This window comes from Nycticebus coucang, chromosome 19 (genome assembly GCF_027406575.1).
Source record: "Nycticebus coucang isolate mNycCou1 chromosome 19, mNycCou1.pri, whole genome shotgun sequence".
Classification (NCBI taxonomy): Eukaryota; Metazoa; Chordata; class Mammalia; order Primates; family Lorisidae; genus Nycticebus; species Nycticebus coucang.
This window is the reverse complement of record NC_069798.1, coordinates 46194041-46213248: the sequence shown is the minus strand read 5'-3', so window position 1 is coordinate 46213248 and position 19208 is coordinate 46194041. Positions and strand designations below refer to the sequence as shown.

General features: G+C 39.8%; 1 protein-coding gene across 1 annotated transcript in view; it reads left to right on the top strand.

Moving 5' to 3' along the window:
* The window catches only part of CFAP53 (cilia and flagella associated protein 53), a 41085-nt gene extending 22306 nt beyond the window's left edge, over positions 1-18779 (top strand). Inside the window, exons 4-8 of the mRNA XM_053572025.1 lie at positions 276-579; positions 1087-1305; positions 4705-4921; positions 14250-14352; positions 18372-18779. Of these exons, the coding sequence (XP_053428000.1) occupies positions 276-579; positions 1087-1305; positions 4705-4921; positions 14250-14352; positions 18372-18597 (1069 nt within the window). The 3' untranslated portion in view covers positions 18598-18779. The remainder of the gene's footprint in view (positions 1-275; positions 580-1086; positions 1306-4704; positions 4922-14249; positions 14353-18371) is intronic.
* The last annotated feature ends 429 nt before the right edge of the window (positions 18780-19208 follow it).

The window sequence follows — 19208 nt, the reverse complement described above, 5'->3', positions numbered from 1 at the left end:
GAACGTTGAAAAGCAGTTATTTTACAGAAAAGGAAACAAACTCTGATTGAGTTTTTGATCCAAAGTCATACAGGAAGTGACAGAACTAGGATTCAAAGTGTGCTCTGCCTGACTGAAGTGCCTGCGTTGGGCTATGACAGCCCGGCTCTCTGCAGCCCCTCACTTGTTTGCTCAGAGGGCCTACGTCCAGTCTGATTTCCCTGTGAGTCTATAGATGTGTGCCTCAATAGAGCAGTGTCTCATGAAAGGCTGGCTCTTCTAAATTCCTCTTTCAGGGAGTGCTGTGAGGAGCTCCGTACTGAATTGTGTTGTCTCCATCAGAAGAAAGTGTGTGAGGAGCGGAAAGCACAGATAGCATTTAATGAGGAGCTAAAGAGGCAAAAGCTGTTGGAAAAGGAGATGTTTGCGAGGCTTTGGGAGGAAGACCGGTTAGCCAAGGAAAGGCGAGAAGCCCAAGAGATGAGGAGACAAAAAGAGCTGGTGGAGAACACACGCCTGGGGCTGAACGCCCAGATCACCAGCATGAAGGCGCAGCGGCAGGCCGCACAGCTGCTGAAGGAGGAGGAGGCGCGCCTTGTGGTGGGCTTTATACAGTGCTCGTTCCAGGGCGGTCACTTGCTGGGGGGAGCCCACTTTGCAGGGCTGTTACTGTACAGTCTGCCTGATGGCCCAGGCTGGTTCACAGGGTACATTTCACTTCTGGACTGTTATTGCTGTTTAGTAATGTACGCAGATCTGGACAGATTACATAGAAGTCCAGAAGGCCAATATGCCAAAACGTTGAGAGTGGTGGTGGGTGCTGGGTATCATCATGATGGGTGGTTTCTCATTATGCTTTTCTGCATTTTTTAACTCCACAACTACTTATTATTTTATTATCACACATACAGAGCAATTTTCACAAAGTTTTATTGCTGATTCGGCAATAAAAACCAGGTTTGTTTCTTATGACCGCTCTAAATCCATGAGTGCGTGTGTATGTATTTCTAAGAAATCCTTTATTCTCATCTCTTAAATAAAATGCATTAACGTATTTGTTTTGTTCAGTTGTACTGATGCATTATCTTTATTATTGTGCCACCTTAGGAAAATGACATCGCACAGGTTAAACTTGAGGATGAACAGGATAAGCTAAAGAAACAGAAAACAAAACAGGAAATTAGGAATGTTCTGCAAAACTCCCTACAAGAGAAGATAAAGCAGATTCAGCAGGAATACAGAGAAGAACAGGACTTGAACATGAAACTGGTGCAAAGGGCCCTTCAAGACTTACAGGAAGAGGCAGATAAAAAGAAGCAAAAAAGAGTAAGACATTTATTTAGTGCCTACTATATGCTAGATGGGATTCCTTGTTGACTTCTTGCTCTTGTGGAAGACAGCCACAAGTCCAATGTGCCACTCTAAGTGTGGTTCATAAACCAACAGCAGTGGCATCTTTTGGGGGGGGGGAGTGTTAGAAGTAGAAATTCATGGGCTTCCAAATCAGAATTTGCAAATCAAAATCTTGGCAGGGACAAGATATCTGTGTTTTAACAAGGACCCCTCATCCCAGGTGATTCTGATACTAAAGTTTGAGAACTCCTGAACTTGAGGAAGATAGCAGTGAGAGAGTGGTATTTGAGTCGGACCTTAAAGGATATGTAAAGTTTTTTCAGGTGAAGAAAGTAGGGAAAGACATTCGGTATTTATTTAGCTACCTATATCTTTAGAATTTGTATTGAACTTTTAAGGGGGCTCTACTGTTCCTACCGGTGCTTTGTTTTTTAAATAAACCTTTTATTTTGAAATAATTATAGATTAACATATTGTTGACTGGCAGTTTTACACAGAAACTATCCATGTTACCTGATAACTCGTGAGCAGTCAACAATGTTTTAACATGCAGTTTTAAGAAATAATACAGAGAGATTTTTTACTCAGTTTCCCTCAGTGGTAATACCTGCAAAACTACAGTACAATGTCATGGTTAGGATACCAGCATTGATACAATCAAGATACAGAACCTACCCATCACCTCCAGGCTCTCTTGTGTTGCCCTTTTATAGCCACACCTACTTTCCTCTTGCCCCAACCCCTTCTTATCCCATGGCAGCTTGTAATTTGTTCTTCATTTTTATAATTTTATTATTTTTAGAATATTATATTAATGGAATCAAGTGGTACGTCAACTTTCTGGATTGACAGTTTTCATTTAGCATGAATCTCTCTGGAGATTTGTCCAAATTGTTACAGCTATCAATAGTTTATTTCTTATTATTCTTGAGTAGTATTCATAGTATAGATATACTACAGTTTGTTTAACCTTTAACCTATTGAAGAATAGTGGATTGTTTCCAGTTTATGCCTTTTGTGAGCAAAGCTGCTCTAAATATTTGGGGACAGGTTTTTGTGAGAACACAAATTCTCATTTCTACAAGCTAAGTGCCCAATAGGGCAATTGCTAGTAGTAGTTGCACATCTTTAACAAACTGTGAAACTGTTTTTCAGAGTAGCTGTCCCATCTTACACCCCCGCACCAGCAATATAGGAGCAAACCAGTTTCTCCACATCCTTATCAGCATTTGGTGTTGTCACTGTTTTTGACTTTGCCTCTCTGAGAGATGTATAGTGATATCTCATTGTGGTTTGAATTTGCATTTCCCTATGGTAGTGATGTTGAACAACTTTTTATGTGTTATTTTGCCATCTGTATATCTTCTTCAGTGAAATGTCTCTTCATGTCTTTTGCCCATTTTCTTTCTTTCTTCTTTTTTTTTGTAGAGACAGAGTCTCACTGTACCGCCCTCGGGTAGAGTGCTGAGGCGTCACACGGCTCACAGCAACCTCTAACTCTTGGGCTTACGCGATTCTCTTGCCTCAGCCTCCCAAGCAGCTGGGACTACAGGCGCCCACCACAACGCCCGGCTATTTTTTTGTTGCAGTTTCACTTGCTTGGTTGTGTTTTGTTCTTTCTTTCTTTTTTCTTTTCTTTTTTTTTGCTATTGAGTTTTTTGTTCACAATTGAATTATTTTACTTAATTTATTTTTTAACAATTTTGGTGAGGTATAATTCACATAACCTCCAGTTCCCCCATTTAGTATACATTCACAGATATCTGCAACCATTGTCACATTCTATTTTAGAACATTTTTATTATCACACTATCCTCTCTTCCCCACTTCCCACCCCCAGTCTTAGGCAACTACTAATCTACTTTCTGTCTCTAGATTTTCCTATTCTGGACTTTCATGTGAATGGAATCATGTATTTTTGAGATGTTTTCACTTAGCATAATGTTTTCAAGATTTTCCATGTTGTAGCATGTATCACTATTTTGTTCCTTTATATGACTAAATAATATTCCATTGAATGGATGTGCCACATTTTGTTTGTCCCTATGTCTGTTGATGGACATTTAGGTTGTTTTTACTTACTGTCATGAATAATTCTGTGAACATTCAGGTCCAAATTTTTCTGTAGACATGTATTTTCATTTCTTTGGGGCATATACCTAGGAGAAGAATTACTGAGCCATAGGGTTAACTCTATGCTTAAGCTTTTGAGTAACTGCCAACCTGTTTTTCAAAGAGGTTGAACCATTTTATATTCTCACCAGCACTGTATGAGGATTCATCTTGTTCAGTTTCTGCCCTGGTCTTAGAATCAGACATTTTCCCAGGGATTCTTGGTTCCTTTTAGTGGGAAATAGTATTCAATAACATCAACAACCTGAGTGTTAGATGAATTCATTGCTATTAGATCATTGCTGCTCCTTGGAAGTAGCCAACTAAAAATGCCTACCTTCTGAAATAGCAGTTCTCAACCTTAAATGCATAATCACCCCAGGGAACTTAAAAGCCATCCATTAAATAGGAATCTCTGGGAGTGGAATTCAGCCCTCAACACATTTTAAAGTTTACCAGATGATTCCAACGTGTATCTAAGAGTAAGAATTGCTGTTATAAAGTGTAAGGTCACTGACAGAGACTATAAGTGACTATAATAGTAGTTAGAACTTATTTTGTTTATTACACTAAGATTTTATCTACCTAAATTAAAATAAATGATAATAAAGATGTATCATTGAAAATTATTTGACAACTACTTTGGGAAACACTTTAGGAAAGTGTTTGAATTGACTTATTCAAACATGTATTATCAAACTTTTGAGACAGAAAGAATAGTCCCATGAGCCTCATGTGTCCACCACCTTGCTTCAATAATCAACAACTAATGGCCAATCTTGTTTTGTCTGTACCCCTGATCCATTTCTCCCACTGCTCCTGAATATTTCGAGGTAAAGATCAGACATAACATTTTAGTTTTTGGCTGTAAAAGATTGGGATTGGAGTTTTTAATAATTTATTTTTAACTTATCCTTGGGTGGCGCCTGTGGCTCAGTCGGTAAGGCGCCGGCCCCATATACCCAGGGTGGCAGGTTCAAACCCGGCCCCGGCCAAACTGCAACCAAAAAATAGCCGGGCGTTGTGGCGGGCGCCTGTAGTCCCAGCTACTCGGGAGGCTGAGGCAAGAGAATCGCTTAAGCCCAGGAGTTGGAGGTTGCTGTGAGCTGTGTGAGGCTACGGCACTCTACCGAGGGCCATAGAGTGAGACTCTGTCTCTACAAAAAAAAAAAATAATAATAATTTATTTTTAACTTATCCTTAATATCATTATCATACCCTCAAATTTTAACAATATGAATTAATTTTTATGTTTCATAGGAAGAGATGATAAGGGAACAGAAGATATATTATAAATATTTGGCACAGAGATGTGAAGAAGAAAAATCTCAGGAGAAAGAACTGGATAGAATAATAGAGGAAGAGAAGGAAAAGAAGTGGGCTGAGAAGGAGAAGGAGCTGAAACTTGAAAAGGAGGCAAGGCGGCAACTTGCAGATGAGGTCATGTGTACAAGAAAACTTCAAGTTCAGGAAAAGAGTAAGAAATTAAATTACAGCTATGTCATAGTGGGCCCTTAATTCAACTTAAGTAATAACCAAGATACTGTGTTGACATTGTGAGGGATACAAAGAAGATGACAGCAAAGTCCCTGCTTTTTGCACATCTCTCCTAATTGGGTACATGTGCAGAGTTTTATATCCAGCAGATTCTGAGCAGTCACTGGTGAGATGTGCTCAAAGTTAAAGGAACTATATGTCATTTGAGTACTGTTTGCCTTGACAATTACAAAGGAGAGTGAGAAGGTGGAGCACAGACAAACATCTCCCTCTCCTTCCTTTTATCAATCCCTCTTTCCTTTCCAAAGCTATCTCCATACCGCCATACCTTTCCTTACATAGTTTTCTCAGCTCATGATGCTCTTGATCTTGAGAAATCCTAGACAGCCTTCAAGGGCAGCTAAAGTGTCTCATTCCTTGAGAAGCCATCTGTGTTCCCTCGTGCAAAATAAATCCTCTTTCCAGGGCTTTCATTGTGACTTTCTCACATCTGGTCTTTGGGGATCATTCTCAAAGTTTGGGGAATCCTTCTCCTTTTTTATACCAGTATTAACTGTGGGTCAGTTACTCTGTATTTCCTTCATAAATGGTGTTAAAGCTGTTCTTAGAAGGGTAAGCTGTGTTTTAAGGTTTCTGAAAGCTGTATCTGTGCTGAGGGGTCCTGGTCTCCTGGAAATCCCCCAGGTTACATCATACTGCTAAGTGACAAATAGTGTCAGTCCTGTAAGATGCTTACCTGGACCTCTGGCTACTACTTTTTTTATTATTATTAAATCATAGCTGTGTACATTAATGCGATCATGGGGCACCATACACTGGTTTTATAGACCATTTGACACATTTTCATCACACTGGTTAAGATAGCCTTCCTGGCATTTTCTTAGTTATTGTGTTAAGACATTTACATTCTACATTTACTAAGTTTCACATGTACCCTTGTAAGATGCACCGCTGGTGTAATCCCACCAATCCCACCAATCCCTCCCTCCACCCACGTCCCACCTCCCTCCCCTCCCTTTCCCCCTTCCCCCTATTCTTAGGTTGTAACTGAGTTATAGCTTTCATGTGAGAACCCTAAATTAGTTTCATAGTAGGGCTGAGTACATTGGGTACTTTTGCTTCCATTCTTGAGATACTTTACCAGGAAGAATATATTCCAGCTCCATCCATGTATACATGAAAGAGGTAAAGTCTCCATCTTTCTTTAAGGCTGCATAATATTCCATGGTGTACATATACCACAATTTATTAATCCATTCGTGGATCGATGGACACTTGGGCTTTTTCCATGACTTAGCAATTATGAATTGGGCTGCAATAAACATTCTGGTACAAATATCTTTGTTATGATGTGATTTTTTTGGTCTCCTGGGTATATGCCCAGTAGACGGATTACAGGATGGAATGGCAGATCTATTTTTAGATCTCTAAGTGTTCTCCATATCTCTTTCCAAAAGGAATGTATTAATTTGCATTCCCACCAGCAGTGCAAAAGTGTTCCCTTTTCTCCACATCTGCGCCAACATCTCTGGTCTTGGGATTTTGTGATATAGGCTAGTCTCATTGGAGTTAGATGATATCTCAAAGTAGTTTTGATTTGCATTTCTCTGATGATTAAAGATGATGAACATTTTTTCATAGGTCTGTAGGCTGTGCGCCTGTCTTCTTCAGAGAAGTTTCTGTTCAAGTCCCTTGCCCAGCCTGCGATGGGATCACTTGTTCTTTTCTTGTGTATACGTTTGAGTTCTCTGTGGATTCTGGTTATTAAACCTTTCTTGGAGGCATAACCTGCAAATATCTTCTCCCATTCTGAGGGCTGTTTGCTTGCTTTACTTACTGTGTTCATGGCTATGCAGAAGCTTTTTAGTTTGATCAGGTCCCAGTAGTGTATTTTTGAAGCTGCTTCAATTGCCCGGGGGTCCTCCTCATAAAATACTCGCCCAGACCTATTTCTTCAAGGGTTTTCCCTGCACTCTCTTCTAGGATTTTTATAGTTTCATGTCTTAAGTTTAAATCTTTAATCCAGTGAGAGTCTATCCTAGTTAATGGTGAAAGGTGTGGGTCCAGTTTCAGTCTTCTACAGGTTGCCAGCCAGTTCACCCAGCACCATTTGTTAAATACAGAATCTTTTCCCCACTGAATGTTTTTAATTGGCTTGTCAAAGATCAGATAATGGTAAGTAGCTGGATTCATCTCTTGGTTCTCTATTCTGTTCCAGACATCTACTTCTCTGTTTTTGTGCCAGTACCATGCTGTTTTGATCACTATTGATTTATCATATAGTCTGAGGTCTGGTAGCATGATTCCTCCTGCTTTGTTTTTATTTCTGAGTAATGTTGTGGCTATTCGAGTTTTTTTCTGATTCCACATAAAATGAAGTATTATTTTTTCAAGATTTTTAAAGTATGACAGTGGAGCTTTAATAGGGATTGCATTAAAATTGTATATTGCTTTGGGTAGTAGGGACATTTTAACAATGTTGATTCTTCCCAGCCATGAGCATGGTATGTTTTTCCATTTGTTAATGTTTTCAGGTATTTCTTTTCTTAGAGTTTCATAGTTCTCTTTATAGAGATCTTTCACGTCCTTTGTTAGATAAACTCCCAAATATTTCATCTCCTTTGGCACTACTGTGAATGGAATAGAGACCTTAACTGTTTTTTCAGCTTGACTATTGTTGGTATATATAAAGGCTACCGATTTATGAATGTTGATTTTGTAACCTGAGATGCTGCTGTATTCCTTGATCACTTCTAAGAGTTTTGTAGTGGAATCCCTGCTATTTTCCAGATATAGAATCATATCGTCTGCGAAGAGTGAAAGTTTGATCTCTTCTGACCCTATATGGATACCCTTGATTGCTTTTTCTTCCCTAATTGCGGTGGCTAAAACTTCCATTACAATGTTAAAGAGCAGTGGAGACAATGGGCAGCCTTGTCTGCTTCCTGATCTGAGTGGAAATGATTTCAATTTAACTCCATTCAATACGATATTGGCTGTGGGTTTGCTGTAGATAGCCTCTATCAGTTTAAGAGGTATCCCTTCTATACCAATTTTCTTAAGTGTTCTGATCATGAAGGGATGCTGGATATTATCAAAAGCTTTTTCTGCATCAATTGAGAGAATCATATGGTCTTTGTTTTTTAATTTGTTTATGTGCTGAATTATACTTATAGATTTACGTATATTGAATCAGGCTTGAGACCCTGGGATAAAACTGACTTGGTCATGATGTATAATTTGTTTGATGTGTTGCTGGATTCTGTTTGTTAGGATCTTGTTGAATATTTTTGCATCTATATTCATTAGTGATATCCGTCTATAATTTTCTTTTCTTGTTGGGTCTTTTCCTGGTTTGGGGATCAGGGATCATGTTTGCTTCATGGAACGTGTTGGGTAGTCTTCCTTCTTTTTCTACATTTTGGAACAGGTTGAGTAATATAGGTAGTAATTCCTCTTTAAAGGTTTGGTAGAATTCTGATGTGAAGCCATCTGGTCCTGGGCTTTTCTTTTTAGGGAGATTTCGTATGGTTGGTGCTATTTCAGAACTTGATATTGGCCTGTTCAACATTTCTACTTGATTCTGGCTAAGTCTTGGAAGGTGATGTGCTTCCAAGTATTGGTCAATTTCCTTCATATTTTCATATTTCTGAGAATAAAGTTTCTTGTAATATTCATTAAGGATTTGTTGAATTTCTCAGGAGTCTGTTGTTATTTCATCTTTGTTGTTTCTGATTGATGTGATTAGAGATTTTACTCATTTTTTTCCTGGTTAGGTTAGCCAAAGGTTTATCTATTTTATTGATCTTTTCAAAGAACCAACTTTTTGATTTATTAATGTGTTGTGTAATTCTTTTGTTTTCAATTTAATTTCATTCTGCTCTAATTTTGATTATTCTTTTCTTGTACTGGATTTGGGGTTGGAATGTTCTTCCTTTTCCAGTTACTTGAGATATCCCATTAAGGTGATAACTTCCTCTCTTTCCGTTCTCTTGAGGAAGGCTTGCAGTGCTATAAATTGTCCTCCTAGGACTGCCTTTGTGGTATCCCAAAGGTTCTGATAATTCATGTCTTCATTGTTGTTTTGTTCCAAAAATTTGGCAGTTTCCTTCTTAATCTCATGTCTGATCCAGCTATCATTCAGCATAAGGATATCTAAGTTCCATGTTTTTGTATGAGTTTGCAGAATTCTGTTGTTAGTGAGTTCAACTTTTATTCCATGGTGGTCCGAGAAGATGCAAGGAATAATTTCTATTCTTTTAAATTTACTGAGGTCAGACTTTTGACCTAAGATGTGATCGATTTTGGAGTATGTTTCGTGGGCTGATGAGAAGTATGTGTATTCAGTTTAGATGGGATGAAATGTTCTGTAGATGTCTGCTAAATCCAAATGTTGGATGGTTAGGTTTAAATCTAAGATTTCTTTGGTCTGCTTCTTATTGGAGGATCTATCCAACACTGCCAAAAGAGTGTTGAAATCTCCAAGTATTATGGAGCTGGAGGAAATCAAGTTGCTCATGTCTGTTAGAGTTTCTCTTATAAATTGAGGCGCTTTCTGGTTGGGTGCATAAATATTAATAATTCAAATCTCATCATATTGAGTATTACCCTTAACAAATATGAAGTGACCATTCTTATCCTTCCTTACTTTTGTTGGTTTAAAGCCTATTGTGTCTGCAAATAGAATGGCAACACCTGCTTTTTCTGATTACCATTTGCCTGAAATATGGATGACCATCCTTTCACCCTGAGTCTATATTTATCTTTTAAGGTAAGATGTGACTCTTGTATGCAGCAAATATCTGGCCTAAGTTTTTGTATCCAGTCAGCTAACCTGTGCCTCTTTAGAGGACAGTTTACGCCATTCACATTAATGGAGAATATTGGTAAGTCTGGTAAAATTTTGGGTATCGAGTTCTTCAAAAGTCCAGTGGACATTTTTAATCCTTTTGCCACTTTGGAAGTTAGAGTTTGATCAAAAGTTTCTGAGTGAGTTTACTTTTGTGGTAGAAGATTGGAGGATAGGTCTGAGAATATCCTGAAGAGCTGGTTTTGTTATGGCAAATTTCTTCAACATATGAATGTCATTAAAGTATTTAATTTATCCATCATAAATGAAACTCAGTTTAGCTGGATACAGGATCTGGGGTTGAAAGTAATTTTGCTTTAGGAGGTTAAAAGTCGATGACCACCCTCTTCTGGCTTGAAAAGTTTCAGCAGAGAGATCTGCAGTCATTCTAATATTCTTCCCTTTGTACGTAATGTATTTCTTACATCTGGCTGCTTTCAGATTTTCTCCTTCGTATTAACTTTAGTGAAGTTAATTATGATATGCCTGGTGGATGTCTTATTCAGATTGAGTTGTGCTGGGTTTTTGAAACTGTCTGCTATCTGAATTTCAGAATCTCTCGGCATGTCTGGAAAATTCTCTTTCATAATTTCATGGAGAAGGGCCTCTGTGCCTTGTGAGGCCACTTCATCACTTTCAGGGATTCCAATGGGGTGGATATTAACCTTCTTTGAATTATCCCAGAGCTCTCTGAGAGAATGATCTATTTTTGCTCTCCATTTCTCTTCCTCTTTGAGAGTTTGGGAGCGTTCAAAGGCTTTGTCTTCAATGTCAGAAATCCTTTCTTCTGCTTGCTCCACTTTGTTACTGAGGGATTCTACTGTATTTTTCAGATCTTTGAGGGCTGCAAATTCTTGCTTCAGTGTGTTAAAATCTTTGGTGGTTTTGTCTTTAAATTAGTTAAATTCTTGAGACAACTTTGAATTTCTCCTCTAATTTCTAATTCCAACTTTTGAATTGCTCCTCGAATTTCTAATTCCAAATTTTCCTCCATTCTATAATCTTGTTTGCAATCCAAATTCTGATTTCGATTTCTTACATCTCGGCCAGCAGTTTATGAATGGGATCTTCAGTTACATCTGCCATATCTTTCCTTGGGGGTGTTAATCTATTCTGGTTATTCATGTTACCACTGTTTTTCTGCTAATTCCACCCCATGAGTATTTTACACCATTTGATTTTTCCCCTGGAGCTTTGTCGAGGACCAGTATAGTGCTATGGCCTGAGAAACTGGGGACCTGTTTGGCATGGTGGTGCTAAGTGGTTCTGTCTTGTTTTCAGCTGGTCTCTGTTCGACCCTAGTGAAACAGTTACTCTGGGTTGAAGTCTCAGCTGTGGAGAAATACCAGCAATTAAGTCAACCCGCCCCCCGCATGCAACAATTGGAAAAGGAAAATCAAACCTTCCTACAACCACACACCCAGGGCACCACTTGAATAGTCCTCGGGTGATTGGCTCAGTTCAAAAGGTCCAAATCAAGTGTTTCAGTCAGCACCTGTCTCAGGTGGGAGAATTTAACAGGTCTCCGGCAACTGGATCACAGGTGTCTGGCAACAACTCAGATATAATTTGCTTTGGTGCTCCATGAAGTCAGGAGGACCCACCCAGGAAATAGATTAGTCAGGGAAGGTTGATGCCTCCTTCCCCACCTTACATCTCTGTCACACCCAGTCACTGATAGCCCCGCAGGGCTGTGACCTAGTTGCCTCTAGTGAACAGATACTCTAGGGGTTTGCACCTGCATGAATCACAAGGAAGTCTATATCTGCTCAGCCAGGCTTCTGCACTCTGCCTCTATCCAGCAGGGGGAGGTGAGGCCTGACAACCTCAGGCACTTGATGGAGGCTGGTGGGTGTTCACTCAGTTCCAGCCCCGCCCCTGATTGATGTTACTGACAGAACAGAACAGAACAGAACAGAACAGAACAACTTTGCGGGAATTTGTTTCTGTCCCTGCTGAATTCCCCTGCATAAGAGCAGCTGTTTTGAGTTCCCAGAGCCTGCTCCTCAGGCCCAGTCTTTGCTTCTGTAGGTTTGTATTCGGTTAGCTGTCAGTTCTAGCCTCCTGCCTTCCTTTGTCTATAGCCTGACAATCCCCTGAGGGCTGGGTGCATCATAGGCTCAGTAAAGCAGTCCTCTGGGTCAGCCAATCCTGGGAATTTCCCGGTTCTGCTCGTACATTTTCTAGTCCCTGCCCTCCACCCAGGCTGGTACTGCCTTAGGCAAACCCTTTACTTATGGGGCCTGCGTTTCCATCCCAGATCTGTTCTGAGGTGGTTGCCACCTGAGAAGATGCCCAGCCTCCTCTGGTTGCCCAGGGAGACAGGAAGTGTGGCTTTGGAATATCTGGGAGTGAGCCCTATTGTTGCCAAAAACGGCCACTGCTCTGTGCCTTGGGGCACCGCTGCTCTGGTGTGGTTCCCTCTCAGCTGACCATCCTCTCCTCACTCCCGTGCTGCAGAATGAGCTCTGACCAGCTGCAGTCTAGGCCCTGTCCACACCCCTTGAGAAATCACCCAAGAATCTGGACTCCTGGGGGATAGGGCTCCAGACCTCAGAGTGAGAGTGGAGGGGAGTGCTGGGAGCTCAGAATTGCAGGTAGAGAATATATACTGTTTTATACAGTTTTATGCCATGGCATTCCCAGGGGAATGCCATGGGACCCTAGTAGGGGAGGTAGGTCCAGTTTTTAGAGGGTCTCTCCCATGGAGTGTAGTGGGAGGACCTTTGAACTCTGCTCGTTTGTTTGTGGGGCACTCTGAGCCATTCTCATGGGGGAGGGGACTCCCGTCCTCTTGGTGATGGATTTTCTACCTTTTGTTTGTATCCTTGGGGTCGCAGCTCGCCTCAGCGGGGTTGATGTGTGTTCTTCAACCTTCTCTCTTGGTGCAGCTCTAATCCACCAGGTTACTTGCTAAATTTCTGTCCTTTAACTCTCCTTCTGGACGGGAGCCACTGTGGAAAGCTGGCTTCGGTCAGCCATCTTGTCTCTGCCCCTGTGAAATCATCACCTCTGGCTACTATTAATCATATAGCCATGACGTGTCTCTTACACAGCACCACAACATTGTATTGCTTCAGTCTCACACAGGGCTTCATTGCAGAGTGATATTTGTCGAGAGGGTGAACAACCACCTCCAGATTTCTGTCATTTCCATGTCCAACCCAGTGGACATGGAAATGACAGAAATAGATGAGAGGCAGTAGATGGTGCATGTACCATTAGTGTAGCATTAGATTTCACACTAATAGTCTTTAAGAGAAAGAAAAATGGTCTTAAGAGAAAGCTCATCCTGGTTCCATTAATTAATTCTCCACTCCAGGAATTGTAATAGCAGTAGAAAATTGTGAAGCCAGTATTAGATGAAATTTTTAGCAAATGAGAGGAAAGCTTATAAGCTGAAAAGATTTTTGCATTCATCAGTGATTAATGTGATCAAAATGATATTTTTTGAAAATATTGAGAAAATATGAAAAATTTGTGACTATATAAATAAGGAAGCAAAATCAACCATAATTCTACCACTGAGGAATAGCTACTATTTACAACTTTGTGTATTTCCTTCCAGTATTTTTATTATATACATAATATCCTCTTATACCTTACAGTCATGTTCTATCCATACTGTTTTATAGTCTTTATTTTTCATTTATCAAAGACATTTTAAAGTCATTTGTCATCAATTATAAGATGTTTAATGGCTGCCTAGAAATATGTTATTAAAATGGACCATAATTTATGGTCCTAAACACAACTAGTGAACCTTCAAATTCATTCTAATCCTTTTACTATTATTTTAGCATTCCGGGTTATTATCTCTGTACATATTTTGGGGGGCTAATATCTGGTTAAGACAAATTTCTAAAATAGATTTTGGGACCCAAAATATGTACATTTCAGATGTACATTGTCCAGTCCTATGTATTCTTTTGTAAAGTCTGTTTTGGTTTTTTTTTTTTGTCTTTTTTCTACTGAGATGTTGAAAATTTTATTAGTAAGACAGCCCAGGTCTTCATTATCGCAGTGAGCTATGGTCACGCTGCTGCACTCCAGCTTGGGCAACAGAGGAAGACTGTCTCTACCAAAACAAACAAAGAAAAAAAATTATAAGACCTTTATATACTTTTAAAAATATTTATCTTATAATAACTTTCTTATTAATATGAATGCCAAGAAAATTGTCCTGAAGAAGAGAAAAGTGAGAAATGTTTAAAAATTGCTTATTTGGTACAAAATAGATTTGCAATGAAAAGTGATGAAGAGAAAATCTGTGTAGACAGCAGCATATAGTATGAATGAGCCCTATTCACATCTCCATTGAGTTTACTGATCTTGGATCCAGCCCAATGATTTTAAGCTCTATCTTTCTAAAGACAAAATGGCTTTGGTGCCCAGAAAAATGTTGGCCAGTCTTGTCTGAAAAAGGCATTTGACACATAATTACTTTTGCTTTTCTTAGTGCAACGCAAAGCTAAAGAACAGGAAGAACTCGCAATGGAAAAGGAACGCATAAATGACGGCCTTAAAGAGCTTAACTGTGAAGAGAAAGAGAATTTTGCAAGGTATGATTTCATTTTCTTCATTATCATTTTCTCCTTAACAAAGGATTTCCAACACACAGAGAGGATACTGTGCTATAATTCATGCATTATTGGTGTTATTTTACGTGAGAATATACTTGTTCTTCTAGAAGCTCAATAATTTATAAAATTTCAAGTAAAAATAGTACTTCTAGGGCGTACTGGCTCATACTTGTAATCCTAGCACTCTGGGAGGCCAAGGTGGGAGGATTGCTTGAGGTCAGGATTTCAAGACCAGTATGAGTAATAGTGAGATTCTGTCTCTACTGAAAATAGACACATTAGCTGGACTTGGTGTTGGGCAAATATAGTCCCAGCTACTGGGGAGGCTGAGGAGGAGGATTGCTTAAGCCCAAGAGTTTGAGATTGTAGTGAGCTATGATGTCACTGCACTCTAGCTGTACCAATAATCCTGGCAAAATTAAATTCTATTTCCATTTTGTACATTGTGATTATACACATTAGGTATTAAGCTGAGTGAACATCTTTAAAAATAAAATCAATTTGAAACAATGAAAACATAGTTATCAACCCTAAATCCTAATGAAGTAACAAGAAGACTTTTCCCCCAGTGAAGTAAATCCTGAAATATAGGGTTGCCTAAGGAGCTAGATTAGCAGAACTAACTTATTAGGGACAAGATTCTATGCAGATGTCCCCAGGAGGGTTGTTTCAGCCTCACTGGGATAGACAATGAAAATAAATGCTCTGAGTGCTTTGAGAAATAACCCTGCTCTCCTTGGATAAGCCTCTTTGCTGGAATTAGCTAGTGTCCTTCTGATCACTACAAATCAGGCTTGGAGGAAGAAGCAGACAGCTGCCTTTTTGCATGTTTTCCAGACTATAGCACTCCTATCCCATTGATGACCAAGATACTGAGTTAGGCAGCCAGCGTAGTGGAGAAAAAAGACCTGGCTCCTCTAATTCCTGGTCTCCCTCCTTGTTCCTGGGGACTGTCCCTTGACTAACCCACACCACAGTGCATAGGAATAAGCTTCTTTCTTTCTAGAGAGAGTATGGTTAATGTGCCTGAGCCTAGTGTCAACTGGGGACACTAGCAACAATATCTGGTCCACTCTACAGACTACTTGATACTGTCTCTGCTCTGGAGATCTTTCCTCATTTTTGAAAAGTCTATTGTTGGAAATTTGAGGGAACTCAATAAATACCACCTCTTTTCCTTGCTGAACTTCTTAATCAACTGAGGGATACAAAACAAGTAGGGGCAGAAGGTATTACAGTTACCTATTGCTGCTTAACAGAACACCCCAAAATTTATGGTTTAAAGCAATTTGTGATTATCTCTTATGATCCTGTGGGTTGACATGGCTCAGCTAGGTTGTTCTTGTTGAGGTATCTCATGTGGTTGAAGTCTGAACCATTTGACTGAGGTTATATTCATCTGAAGGCTCGACTGAGGTAGATACCTATGCATTTAGCTGGCAACATGCTGACTATAGTCCAGGATCTCAGTTACCAACTATCAGTTGTAGTTTTCAACTAAAACACCTCCTGGGTTTTCTATATGGTTTGGACATTTCATAGTATGGTAGCTCTCTCTGAGAGAGAGAGTTCCCATAGCAAGTGCTCTGAGAGAAAAAGAGGAAGCTGCCAGGCCAGTTAAAGGCCATTCATAGGACTGGTATAACATTACTTCTGCTGTGTTCTCTTGGTCACGAAAGCAGCCACAGAGCTCATCCAAATTCAAGGGACTAGGAAAATAAGCTCCATCTTTTGATAGGGGACTGACTATCCATTCACCTTGCCACAGAACACATGGGAAGGGAGATAGTACTATCTTTGGAAAATACAATCTACCACACAGGAGTATCCAAACCACAATCTTTTATTTCTGATAAAAGTTGAGTATTTTCAGGCAGCACCTGTGGCTCAGTCGGTAAGGTGCCGGCCCCATATACTGAGGGTGGCGGGTTCAAACCCGGCCCCGGCCAAACTGCAACCAAAAAATAGCCGGGCGTTGTGGCGGGCGCCTGTAGTCCCAGCTACTTGGGAGGCTGAGGCAAGAGAATCACTTAAGCCCAGGAGTTGGAGGTTGCTGTGAGCTGTGTGAGGCCACAGCACTCTACCGAGGGCCATAAAGTGAGACTCTGTCTCTACAAAAAAAAAAAAAAGTTGGGTATTTTCTGACACCAATAATCAGTGCTCTGATTCTCCAGACACAGCTGGGTATTCAACAACTCAATTCAATTCCCCTGCTAACTACACAGAGTTGGTGCAGACCCCTTGGGTTAAGGGCTTAGTCCCATAAGACTGCTTCCACTTCAGACACCAGATCCACATCCCAGCCACCTTCTGATCAACCAGCTGCAAATTGGGAATTCCCATGACCTCCTCCTCAGGTTCAGTAGGTTACTAGAACTGCTCCCAGAACAAGAATACATTACTTATGTATACCTGTTCATCATAAAGGATACAATCCGGGAGCAGCCAAATGGAAGAGAAGCACAGGGACTTCCACACTCCCTTCAGGCACACCCTCCTCCCTGCACCTCTATGTGCTCACTCTCCCAGGGGTTCTGAGAACCTCATCCTTTGAGAGTTTTTATGGAGTTCAATCTCCAGTGTCCCTTCTTCCCAGAAGTCAGTGGGTGGGCTGAAAGTTCAACGCTGTAATCACTTGGCCTTTCTAATGACCAGCCCCATTCTGAGGCTACCCAAGGGCCCCATGCTAAGTTACCTTAGGAACTTTAACTTGTGTATTCTTATGAATAACAACAGAAACTCCTGTTGCACAGGAAATGTCGAGAGTTTAGGAGCTCTGTGCCAGGAACTAGTGCAACAAGGAGGACAGTAAGCAATATAATTGTTATTATACCACAACTGATAATAAAAATGTAGCTTAAAATTGTAAAATGAAGGTAGGATAACCACTATGGAAAACAATATGGAGGTTCCTCAATAAATTAAAAGTAGAACTGCCATATGATCCAACAATCCCATGTCTTGTTATTTATCCAAAAAATTAAGAGCAAGGTCTTAAGGAAATACTTGGACATCCATGTTCATAGCAGCACCTATTTACTGTATCTAAGAGGTATCAAATGTCTTATCAACTAGTGAATGGGTAAACAAAATATGGTATATGTGTACAATGGATTTTATTCAGCCTTAAAAAGGAATAAGATCCTGTCACAAGCTACAATATCAATGAATCTTGAAAACATGCTAAGTGAATAAATCAGTCACAAAAAGACAAATACTGTATGATTCTAATTTTATGAGCTTTCTAAAGCAGTCAAGTTTACAGGAACATAAAGTTAAAAATGGTGATTAGCAGGAGTGGGGGTCGGGGAAAAAAGGGAGTCGGTGTTTAAAGGGTATATATAGTTTCAAATTTGCAAGGAAGTTCTGGATATCTGTTTCACAACAATATGAATGCACTTAACTACTGATATACACTTAAAAATGGCTAAGATTTTTTGTATGTGCTTTTTGTTACAATAAAAATATTACATTATGAATTCCCAAAATATGTCTTGTATATTAAAAATGTGGCTTATATATGCAAGAGGTTGAACAGAATGTTTGGAAGAGGTTAACTTACCCACTCAGTCCCCAGCAGGGCCAGACTGTAGGCCTTCTGACCTAGAGCAGAGCAGGAAACAGGCAGTCCAGCCTCCAGGAGGAAAAGGGAAAAGCTTCCCTGAACAGCCTGCTTGTTCTCATCAATTTTAACAATAGATAAGTTCTTCCTTGGAGAAGAGGGAGGGAGAGAAGCCAAGGACTCCCTCAACATAGCAGTTAGTATTTTAAGAAGGGATGCATTACCTCTCTAAAATCAATGTTTGTTCTAGGATCATATTAATGATTATTATGGAAGAAACCCATTATTGAGTTTTTAATCTATTTCCTCTCCATGCACTCTAATTTTAGTGGGAATTTTGATTTGGCTTCACAAATTATGTTCTAATTGTCATGCTCTAAATAAACCCAAATGCTTACTTTTATAATTGTACGCTTTGGTTTTTCTGATATTTTAGACGCCAAGCTTTAGCCCAGGAGTACCGGAAGCAACTTCAGGAGCAAATAGCCTACCAGGAGAAGGCCCGAGAGGCAGAGGGGGCAGAGAAACGCCGAGAATTTGAAGCAGGGGTAGAAGCAAACAAGATTTGCTTGGACAAGATCCAGGAGATCCTGTCCTCTCAAGTGCTGCCCCAGTATATCCATCCCATGCGGAAAACGTGCCCTAGCAAGCTCCCACCATAGTTGCATGAGCATAACTTTTCTCAGTCTTTTAGTATTTTTAACAACAGTATTGCTTGGATGTTCATTTTAACTCATGGGTAAGCTATTCTTTTTTTTCTTTGAGTTTGTATAATTAGTTGTACAAAATTTTCTTTCTTCAAATAAACTTGTTCCATTTTTAGATTTCATAGACCTACAAATCCGAATGATGTTCTTTGTGTCACAGTTATTTTTCTGACTTGCCCCCATGCCTGCCTTTTTTATTCTCTTGTTAATAGCTATTTTCTAAAATCTATCTACTCATATTCCCATTTCCTCTTCCCTTCTTTTTTGTTCCTCTCTCATGTACATAATTGAGTGTTAACAGGGCATTTTTGTAGGCAGAACTGGGACTAATAGCCACTTACATTAACCCAGTTATTCAGTCATTAAACAAATATTTACTGAGTGTCTTCCATGTGCCAGGCTCTATTCTAGATCTTGAGATTTCAGCAAGAACAAAACAAACCTCTTGCTTTTGTGGAGCTTATATCCCAAGGGGGAAAACAGTAAGCTTTAAGTGCTAAAAAGCAGGGACCGGCAGGTACAACATTATATATGTGATGTTAGAAAAGGCCTCTCTGAGCAGCTGA